The 11543-nt window shown below is 41.6% G+C and overlaps 1 protein-coding gene across 1 annotated transcript in view; it reads right to left on the bottom strand.

Moving 5' to 3' along the window:
• Positions 1-210: 210 nt before the first annotated feature.
• The window catches only part of FAXC (failed axon connections homolog, metaxin like GST domain containing), a 199223-nt gene continuing 187890 nt past the window's right edge, over positions 211-11543 (bottom strand). The window contains exon 6 of the mRNA XM_085611121.1: positions 211-2970. Coding sequence (XP_085467247.1) covers positions 2684-2970 — 287 coding nt within the window. The 3' untranslated portion in view covers positions 211-2683. The remainder of the gene's footprint in view (positions 2971-11543) is intronic.

Below are 11543 nucleotides of genomic sequence, written 5' to 3'. Positions count from 1 at the left end.
CACTAAAACCCATTGCTTGGGAATGACCATGTCTTACCGATGGAACGCCATAGCGCTATCCTTGAGGCACTTCTATCAATGTAATACCCAAATAAAATCTGATAAAAAACATACTTTAGTGATAGATTTTGCTCTCAAACTTTTTTGTATGTGTACACATAAATGATGGTCTTTAGGACGTAAATGGCAGTCGATAAGATGAGACTTCACAAGGATTACATGGTATTTATTAAGAGTTAGTCGTAGTTCGTTGAATTCTTTTATCATGTGCTTATATTGATACATGTAGTTCACTTGTATTCATGTCCTTCGTTAAATTTCCCTTTCAAAATATGTTAATTAATTCCACAATTGCTAACTGAAAGACATTGTACCAGATTCACAAATATTTTTTTCCCAAGAGTATGTTAGTTTTACTTCTGGAAATTTAGCTTAAAGCCACATCCACGCCAGGAGCAGGACACAACTACTCTCAGAAAACCTTTGGACATTTATGAAGGGAAATAGTTGATGTACTCTGTTTATAAAAAGGGATTCTCCTGAAATAAAGCTCACTTTACAGTACACCACTAGTTGAACATGTGATATGCATGAGCTTATCATGGCAAAGCATGGGAAGAAAGGTGGTCGGAGCAACAGGTTAAGCATGAGCAATGCATTTCTGCCATACCATGGCCCCTTCTGTCTGATATTTTGAGCCATATATGGCTGGATGTTGGGTGCTGGCCCTCTCAGCCTCCTTTCACAGCTAAAGAAGGTAGCCTAAAACTTATTCTCGCGGTGGTTAATTTGTAAAACAATAAGTGCCAGGGCTCTCGTCGGGAGGCAGCTTGCACCAGCCCATTCCTCCTGTTAGTGCTGCCTAAAACAGAACCAACTGCTAACTTTGAAAGTGGTGAGAGGATGTGACCTAATGGCCAGAGCTGCCAACTTCGTCGCTGGGGAACCAGGTTTGAGTCTGGACTCGGCTCAACATCCTGGGCAAATCACTGGGCTCTGCTCAATATCCTGGGCAAATCACTTAATCTTCCTGTGTCTACCATAAATGAATGTGTCCTTAACCAGTGCTCATGAAAAGTGCCGGTGTTAATGATCAAGTGCTGTTGCTGAGCACAGGAAACCACTGGCTCAAATTAAGCACTGGATTCTCACCTGCTTTTAGTATGAAACAAACTCCCTGGTGGAGGTACTGCCTGAATCCTCTGTTTGGCCTCACTGTCTCTCTAACTACATGAAGATGTAACACAATAGCACTAGACTTTTAGAGTCTTTTCCGAGCTTTTTAAAAGACTGTGGCTGTGATTTCATATTCAGTTTAAAAAGCAGATGTATGTAAAAAAAAAATGTACATACTGTTCCCACAAGTTGCCATTGAAATTACACAGGTGATTTAGTTACCGGACACAACAAATGGGCACAGGTCATTGACAAGAGCTAAATTCAGGCTCTGTTTTCAGCACAGTATTCAGTCATCGCACTACTGTAAATGTCCTACCGGTAATTTCCTCACCAGCACAACACTGCAGGAACATACACCACAACCGAATGCCAGAAATGGAAAAGGGACACTTAGTTATACAAAGACAAGATGGAACCTCACCGGCAAAACAAAACGAAAAATAAATAAAAAAGGAGATGCAGGGAATGGCACACAAACCTCAAGTAGGGGGAAAGGAGGCTGTCAGTTACAATCCTGTTGTTGTTCCCAGGTTGCGGCTTGGTTTAATGCTGCACAGGGAACCAAAACTGCTCTTGAGAGTCTGACACTCATTCATTTCCACTAGGAGAGGTTCCTAAAAGGGCAGCATAAAAAAAATAGATATACAGAGTGGTAAGGTGACGGTAGAGGTGAAATACGACACTACAGGAAGGTCACTGGTGTAGTGTGTGCCATGGTGGTCTTCCCGTTGTGTACTTTATCTTTCCAGTATGAACTGTGTATCTGGTTGAAAACACAATTCAATAGATTTAGATTTTTTTCTCTTAAATTTAAAAGAAATGGTCAAGGAATCTGAACCAAATGCAAATGAACTGTAAATTTAAGGGCACACTGGAAACTAGGTGCAAAATCCACCTGTTTTAACGTTTCAATAAGATTGCAGACAACCGTATTTCCACCAGCCTTTCTCCAGCAGGTCATCTCTTAGCACACACACACGTAGCGAGCTTTAGCATGCATCCTCTCACGGTACCACATACACATAAACATGTACAGTAACTATGAGTCATGGAGCCTTGTGGGATTTTCAGCTACACTACAGGCTTCTCTTCGGTATCATATTGACACAGCCCACACTTGGCAGTGTGAGGACGGTTGGAGTAGAACAATGTATCCCAAATGCTCCTCAGTGCTAAAGATGACCCTGTAGAAAGAACTTAAGGCATGCTATCCATCAAATCATATCGGATCAGTCAAGATGTCTTGTAGCGTCATCTGAAGAGTGACAACTCGAAAGATACTACTACAGACCAGAAGTAACACAAGTTGTATCTGGGTTTCTTTTCCATAGCTTCATACGCTAAGACAGGAATCTGATATAGTCTAGGATAGCCTGTGCACAAACTGTGTTGGTCAGGCGAACATTATGTCCCTACAAGGTTCCCGACTCTAGTGGACTGAGTAAGGCTCCACCATCTACACCCGCAGGCTGCAGTTCTAGAATGAATAAAGACCTGCTGCCCATCACTTGCACTGCTCATGGTCTGTGAACTCTTCCATCTCCACGTCGGAATCGAAGAGCGAATGTCCTGTAAAATCCGTGTCGGGTGTCTGGGAAAAGCTGTTCTCAGCCCCTTCATCCTCAAAGGTGCCTGTTCGTGAGTAAAAACTAAACTCCTTCATTGGGGTGTGAGTCTTGCTGTCATCGCTGCTGTCCGACTCGTATGTGCTGTTATCATTGTCCAGGTGCCACTCGGGCCAGAATTTCCGCCGTATCCTTTCACAGTACATTGCCAGATTTATCAGCTCTCCTGCAACAAACAGAAATGGAACATTAGAAGACAAGAATTACGACAGAAAAACATTATAAAGGGTCGATTCCAATATTGCTTAAGCTTACTTAACATTTATATGAATGTTAAATTTAAGAGGTTACATTGAACTCTAAATACTCCAGTAATGACTGTCGGGAATGATAACGTCTGCTCCTGCACATTACCATGGTATTCAGTGCTATGTTGTAAATGAGCAGGTATACCACACAGTCGGTAATAAATGTTCTTTTTTAGGCTGTAAACTATATACTGATTGAGATAGGTGTAAATTCTAAAAATCAAAAATGAGTATAATATACACCCAAATCATCTGCTTCTTTATGTAGAAGATTAATATTTGGAGGAGGATACGCATAGGGAAGTTAAACACTGGGGGCCCGATTCACAGAACTAACTTAAGACAAAATCCTAAACTTACTACCATTTTGGTATTCACAGAAGGCACTTACTCATTTTGGTATTCACAGAAGGCACTTACTCATTTCGGTATTCACAGAAGTTAGGAGTCCCAACTTTAGGACTCCTAAATGCCTTCTGTGAATACCGAAAGTCTTAAAATTAGGATTTTTCTAAGTTTAGTAGTAGTATAGTTAGGACTCCTAACTTTAGGACTCCTAAATGCCTTCTGTGAATACCGAAAGTCTTAAAATTAGGATTTTTCTCAATTTAGTAGTCCTAGGACTACTAAATTGAGAAAAATCCTAATTTTAAGACTTTCGGTATTCACAGAAGGCATTTAGGAGTCCTAAAGTTAGGAGTCCTAACTATACTACTACTAAACTGAGAAAAATCCTAATTTTAAGGCTTTCGGTATTCACAGAAGGCATTTAGGAGTCCTAAAGTTAGGAGTCCTAAACTTAGGACTACTAAATTGAGAAAAATCCTAATTTTAAGACTTTCGGTATTCACAGAAGGCATTTAGGAGTCCTAAAGTTAGGAGTCCTAACTATACTACTACTAAACTGAGAAAAATCCTAATTTTAAGACTTTCGGTATTCACAGAAGGCATTTAGGAGTCCTAAAGTTAGGACTCCTAACTTCTGTGAATACCGAAATGAGTAAGTGCCTTCTGTGAATACCAAAATGAGTAAGTGCCTTCTGTGAATTCCAAAATGGTAGTAAGTTTAGGATTTTGTCTTAAGTTAGTTCTGTGAATCGGGCCCAGAATTAGCCTATGCTTCAATTACATACAAAGGAAGAATGTGTTGTATGTTTCCTTTAGGGCCCACTTAGTTTGCTTGTATTTTAGTTTGCTGGCACATTTAGGCTGTTGTGCCTTGCACATGTTACGGTTAGCACGTCAACTTTTGTACCACAACATTATTTTAGAAAAGCACTGCATGTGTTTTGGTATTGTTTCAGACTGTCTGAACATCTTGTACAAGGTCAAACAACACTGTGCATGGTCTTTAGTGATCGGTTAGCAAACATAGCTTGGCACTTAGACACAACATACATTCACATCTGCTGTTTTCAAGAAGACACCTCGTACCATATACACAGAGACGGGCCATTTTGAAAACAGAGAGAAGACATTCTAGCAGAGCAAAGGTCCTGATGAGAGAGAGATCCACTGCCTGCAATGTAGAACAACTACCTATGCATAGCAGGTATGGGGTTCGCCACTAAACCCAGAGATCTATAATATAACAGTGTTTCCATGGTGGAGGTGACGAGAGGCAGATAAATAATTCACCATGGTAGGACTTCTTGCTGTTTATAGTTTTCTTGTAATGCTCCTCACGCTGTTGAGATGCATATATTTTCTAGTTGCAGCACATATGTTTTATAATAGAGCACAATACGTTTCAATAAATATTGTAAACTGTTCTCTTGTCTTTTTTGTTTATTATGGACAGGCATGAGTGAGAAAGCGAGAAGCCGACGATCTGGTTCCACAGTTCACTAAGGGGACTAGAGTGTTTTGTTCTGGGATGCTAACTTACCTGTCACTCTAGGAAGGTTAGGAGGGCAGGTAAAGCACTATGAGCTAGTCTGGATTGGGGCTCATAGGTACTGATGTGGTATGGTGACTAAGTCCTTAAATACTGACGTTCTGTGGTCCCAGGCATAGTTCTGTTTCTAAGCAGAATCCCTACAACAAATTTAGCAAGAGCTGTACAAAAGTTTTAGTCCTCGCTAACTCTGTGATTCGCTAAAACACAGAGGCTTTTGTGCACAAATTAGCTTTGTGCAATGTGCACATTCCATTTTGCCAGAGGAAATGCCGCAAAGTGGAAGTATTTCCTCAGAGCCAGCTTTCCTCTTGGGAATCATGTCAGGTGGCCTCTACGGAAGCAGACCGTGGTCCCTGAATGCTTCTCCTAATTGCTTTTTTTCTAAGTGAATATTTTGTTATGTAAGTACCATGCCCATTTAAAGTACGTGCAGCTTAAAAAAATTGCATGAAAAAAGCTGGGATGGAAGTCTGCTATCACTTGCATGTCTACATGTATGCATTAGCAGGCATTTGCAGGTGGTCGGAGGGTCGGAGGATTTACAACCCCCTGTGAATGTATAATTGCAATGCAGCTGATTAGTACCTCAGACATATCCCAAAATGTAGGGAAGATACCAAACCAGACTCTGTGCAATTTACACATTCTGGTTTGCAAACTGCTTTTAGTATATCTGGCCCTTACAATCTAGAACTGTGTGAGTGCAGTACTGCATTGCTGTTTTCCAATGATAGAGATGGATTTGGAATTACTTTAGTGCTATCTTTACGCTAGATCTTCCTATACATGAGATCCTTGTATGAGGTTAGTGACATCCTTTCTGGTGGTGCTGTAAATGCTGTAACAACAGCAAAGTACACAGGGGATGATACACCGGGGAGGCTCCTCCACTAGAACAGAGGAGCATTGCCCCACAGCTTTCTTGCAGTGTGAGAAGCAGAAACATAAAATGATAATAACTTCCAGTTATTACCATTTCATGTTTGGTTGCGGGCAGGAGGGTGGTCAGGGCTGCTCTGCAACCAGGGCAGGAGAGGAGTGGTGTGCCCACTCCTGGGTGCGCTAAGACTGTTTGGTCGGCTCTCTGGGGCGGCCCAAACCAGTCATGCACACTCTGCCCTTCTCCATGCAGGCTGCATTAAAATGGCCTCCCCATAAGCTGCTGGCTGGGCTGCTTGCAGCATTGTGATTGGCCTAGGGGAGGGAGCCTGGCTGCCTGCCTCCTGTTCCTGCCGAAGGCAGGAGAGCAGGAGCAGTGAAGACGCTGGACCCGGCCGACGGAAAGGTACGTTTATTTTGTTATGATTTTTAAATTAAACGCCCCCACGTGACCTCCCCACACGATCCCCCCCTCTGCGCGACCTCACCCCCACCCCACCCACAAGCCAAGCTGGCCGCGACTGATGATACACAAAGGTAAAATAAACTTACACTTTGGTGTAAGTTTACTACTTTTTTGTATTCACAAACTGCAACTTAACTTTTACTAATAGTAATTTTATGACTGCCGAGACTCTGCACAAGCACGTAAAAAGATTGGACAGGTCGTAAAAGTACTATTAGTAAAAGTACAATTAGTAAAACGAAACTTTCAGTTTGTGAATAACAAAACAAATAGTAAACTTACATAAAAGTGTACGTTTACCTGCGTGAATCAGGCCCACTGTGTTCATGTGGCCATATCCATTATCCCACATGAGAACTCAATCATTGTACGGTTGTCTTCAGTCCTACGCACACTGAGCACGTCTGTGAGTTTACAGTTACTCGCTTTACGTCCACCTGACTCCATAGGTGTTACCCATTATTTAATCATCATTAACATGAAAATGCTTTTCAATCAAGCATGATGTCACTAATAACTCCAGAGGTGTCAGGAATGCATTGAACCAGATGCTCTGTTTGTTCCAAGTCATCTCCTTTTCGCCGCTGCAACACTTTACTAAGAAAACAAGAACAAAAATCTAGATACGCATGTTACAGTTTTTAATACTGGCTAAGACTTTTGTCTACGGGTATGAAGAGGATTGAAACATATCTATGTCCTCTTGTGCTTAGGGCCATGTCTCCCAATGACTGAAATTCCAGCAGGTAATTTACGCCTGCCTCTTATCTAGGGGTAGAGGTGGTTTGACTCCCTCATTGCGTGTGTTTGGTTTTACAGGGTTGCCCATAGACACACTTTTCAGAGATGTTGGTTGGAGAGTGAATGAAGAACAAACTTTCATGTTTCTCTTTTTCAGTACATTTCAAACATGTTATGAAGGAAAAAAATAAAAATAAAAATAAAATAAAATAATAACAAAGACAGCATTAATCTTATTCAGATAATAAGAATAAGATAAATGTTGTTTTTGTCTTTATTTTGATTTTTTCCTTCATAACATGTTTAAATGAAGAAACTAGTATGGCTTGAATTGATTGTGCTGCTTTGAAATACTTTATAAATAAGGATGTTCAAAAGATCACAAAATAGATGTGGTAACTTAAAAGGACATCGGCACAAAGGATCGGGTGAAGGGAACTTCTTCATTTCATGATGCAAGAGCTACATGGCTCCCCTGGGGCATATAATGCCTTCACTTTAAAAAGGATATGAGCAATGGCGGCGTCGTCCCACTGCTTTTCAGCAGTGCAAAGAAGGAAAAATAAAAGGATAACGACACAATGTTGGTATCATTTTATTTTTCAGAGCTGAAGCAGGTTTTTGTGGCATCTAAGTATCATCATGACCATTGCCATAGTTACTGTTATGAGTGACCTACTGGTGTTCTAGATTGTTAACTAAGGAAGCCAGTTAGACAGTGACCTGGTCGTGTGTGGATGTACCTGCTTACTCCAATAAAGAAATATCTCAACAAGATATCAACAGAATCATTATTACAGTTTTGTGGCGGGCTTGGCTGTCGTCACAGTCAGTAGGGGGAGGAGGAAATATGCACACTTAGCATGTTCTCCACCGGGCTGTAATGCACAGCCTGGGTGGAGAACATGCACAGGCTCCCACTGCCTGTCTGTGCGCTGAACCACGGTGCTCAGACCAATCACAATGCTGCTGTTATGGTGACAACAGCATCATGATTGGTTTAGGGGAGCCTGTGTGCTCACTCACTCCGGAAGAGAATCGGGAGAGAGACAGGAAAGGAGGAGAGTCGGTGGTCTAACAAAGGTAAATGTTCTTTATTTTTAAACCGCCCACCACACTTATTCAGTATCACCCGCCACTGGATATGAGATGGAGCTCGTCATTTCCTCGACTGATGAAAATACTGCTGAGAGTACATGGGTCGCAGAGTAAATTGTCTCAATGGTATGGAATGGAAGAAGACTGGCATCGGAGCACTGGAAGTGGTGATAATATGGATCTTCTTCAAAGGGACTGCCTGACGTGAAGTGGATTTTGGGGAGGTATTTTATTTGGAACAACACAGTCTTGTGAATGAACTTAACAGTGGATCAAGGTATTATACTTCTGAATAGCTAGCCTGATGTTCAGGCATGGGACGGTACTCTCGGTTCCTTCATAGACTGATGGTAGGTAAGTTGCTTGTACCGGGTGAAGAGTCATTGATACAAGAGGTGCTCAGCTTAGTTTATCGTACTAGATGGAGATGTTTGGAGCATGCCTGGGGGTCATTTCTGGAGTTTTATAAAGTTATTTAACATCCTGCTGTCTTTTATCCATCTTTGCTCGGTTCATCACCATCTCCTACTTTTGACACTGTGCACTGTCCATTCTGCTTTCCACTCTGTATTTCCTTGGTATGGGCCAAGTCCATGTTTTACCCATACCTTTCTTATCATACTCTACAACATGCACTAATTATTCATCCCCTTTTCTCCCTCTTCTCTATACAGTCCTGTGACCCATTTTCTTTTCAACTACACTTCCATCCTCTGCATGTTTCATTCAGTCTTTTCTTTTGTCTTTATGCTTATTTTCCTTTCGTTTCCCCTCTTTATAAATCAATATACACTTACTCATATACAATTAGCTCTTTGATGAACTACATCATAAAAGTAATTGCTTTTTAAAAGACTGAACCCAAACATTAAAACCTTCATTGAATCCCTACAACAGCGACCAATCCCAGACTTAAATACAATGAAGCACTGGTTTGTTACTATATTGTGGTCAGGCTTAACCATCCACATGAATATCATACTACGGCTGCCATCATAACTAAAAGTGCTTTCTGAAACATTAAACCCTGGCATAAACAAAACCGTGAATGATTTCCAACAACAACAATATGTCCCTGAATTGACAGTAAAAGCCATTATAGCACTCCTTAAAATAAAATAAAAATACTGTTATCCAGAGCACCATATCAACTACTGATCTAAACCCCAAAATTTGTTCATTAGCAAAACAGTAGAACCATACAGCACAGGGATAACACCAGCCGGAGGACAGAAACAACCTTAGTCACTATAAATCCTTGATTAATACCACTCGTGATAACTTGAGACATCTTCTGGTGTAGGAATCTGCCAGCAGCAACATATACCCTAAACAGGGCCATAAGATGAGTGTATTATGCCCTTGGCCCTGCACTTTCCAGGACCCTGATCTGCTTGAGCAAAATCTGATTATATTTTTAATTAAAGCTTTTTTAATGACAGCAAGCTGTCTTACTATAGAGCCAGGTAAGTTGGCCAGGCACTTAAATGAGGCCAGATGCCATGTTTTCCCTTTCCTGTGGTACATGTTTTTTAATACCTAAAAAGAGTGGATTCTTTCACCTGGCAAAAAAAAGTTCTAGGAGGCCCCCAATTAAACTTTTGTCCCAGACCGCACAAAGACTCATGGCAAGCCTAACCTACATTGATTGTGGTCTGTGTTTAGACTCGCTGCACACAAGTAAAGTAAGCTCGTAGAGGAAGACCACAGTTAACAACTTAGGGGCAGATCTACAAGGAAGTGCCACAGCGTGGCACCGCAAGCCCTTTGGCTGTGCCACACTACGGCACTTCCGAAGCACAGGGATGCCACATATTTACAAGAATATGTCGCATCTCTGTGCTTCCCCCTACGCTGGCGCACAAACTGCAGCCATGAGCTGGCGCAGGCACCCTTGCACCATGGTGCAAGGATGCCTGTGTCGTGGGGAGATTGTTTTTGTGCAGGAAGTGGCACCTTCCTGCACAAAAACAATCACTACAGGCATTTTCCTCTTTCAATGTGTGCTGTAGATTGCAGCACGCATTGAAAGAGGAAAAAACGAGGAGAAAAGAAACATTTCTCCTTGTTGCGCCTCGCTACACCACCTCTAGGGTGGCGTAGCATTTAGACGCATCTCCAGATTTACGATTTCTCATAAATCTGGAGATGTGTCTTGTTTCATGGGTGTTGCGTGGGTAACACCCACAGCAACACCCATGGAACGCCCTTTCAACGCAAAGTGCTGCGTGTGAAGGGGCCGTATTTACAAGGAGAGGAAAAGTCACGCAGGGTGGCTTTTCCTGTCCTTGTAAATATGGAGGAGCCCCCTGCGCCACCACTACGTCACAAAAAGTGACATACTGGTGGCGCAGAGGGCTTGTAAATCTGCCCCTTAGAACAAATACACATTTCCACTCATAAGTAAGTGACACGTGGAATGCCACAGTCCCATCTCCGTCAGATTTCGTAGTCAATGTATACAGGGGCCAATATTTACAAGTGAAGCAAGAACACAGCATCCATATCTAGATGTGTGCCGATGACCGGTAGGGCAACTTGTGCAGGGGATGTGGACATCACACCAGCATCTCCGAGCATCTGAACCACATCTGTGCATAATAAAAGCGAGATTCCAATGTCTGATCGGAACCAACATATAGGGTTTCCAAATTAAACAAAATATACACTCCAACGCAGGTTTTCACCAGCTGCAAGTTACCACTTCAAGAACAACCCCAATGCGGGTTAATGTTCCTACAAATTGCAAATAAATTCTGCAGTGAAGGAAGTGCTTTTCCACTCAGGGAGTTATGGAAGATACTTCTACAAACCAATCTCAGTGTAAAGCTAACAATGCCTTTTATAAAGATTTAACTCAACTATGCTGACAAAAAAGATGGACTAAAGCTACAAGTACAAACGAACGAGTACAAACCTAAAGCAGGTCTTAACTTAGAGAACAAGTGAATGACAAACAAAAATCCCTGCACTGGAAATCAGTTCCAATGGCTTTTAAGTTGCTGTTTTGCTTCACTGTGTTCAAAGCATTCTGGGCAATTGTCCTGGACACCTGCAAATTGTGGCCTGACACACCTCCACCAGAAACCTGATATTCACATAAAATAGAGCAAGCAAAACGCAAAATCAGTAAACATGAAAACAAGTGTTACTGAACGCAGTGAGTGGAATTCTGCAATGTCTTACACCCCACTATATCAACCAATGATCAGAAAACAACTTAAGCCAACTCACTTCTAATAGGCATTTCACCTGGTACTAAACTGACAGTCAGTATAGAGTATTTGAATCCACAGTGTCAGCGATGCACATGATACAAGCAATGTAGTAAGTATAACTAATTATCTTCAACTATAATTTTGATCGATATTCATACGCGTTATTGAGTAAGTTTCTAAGTGAAATGT

The sequence above is a fragment of the Triturus cristatus genome, chromosome 6 (assembly GCF_964204655.1).
Source record: "Triturus cristatus chromosome 6, aTriCri1.1, whole genome shotgun sequence".
Taxonomy (NCBI): domain Eukaryota; kingdom Metazoa; phylum Chordata; class Amphibia; order Caudata; family Salamandridae; genus Triturus; species Triturus cristatus.
Note: the sequence above shows the minus strand (reverse complement) of the source record. Positions and strands in the feature narration are given on the sequence as shown.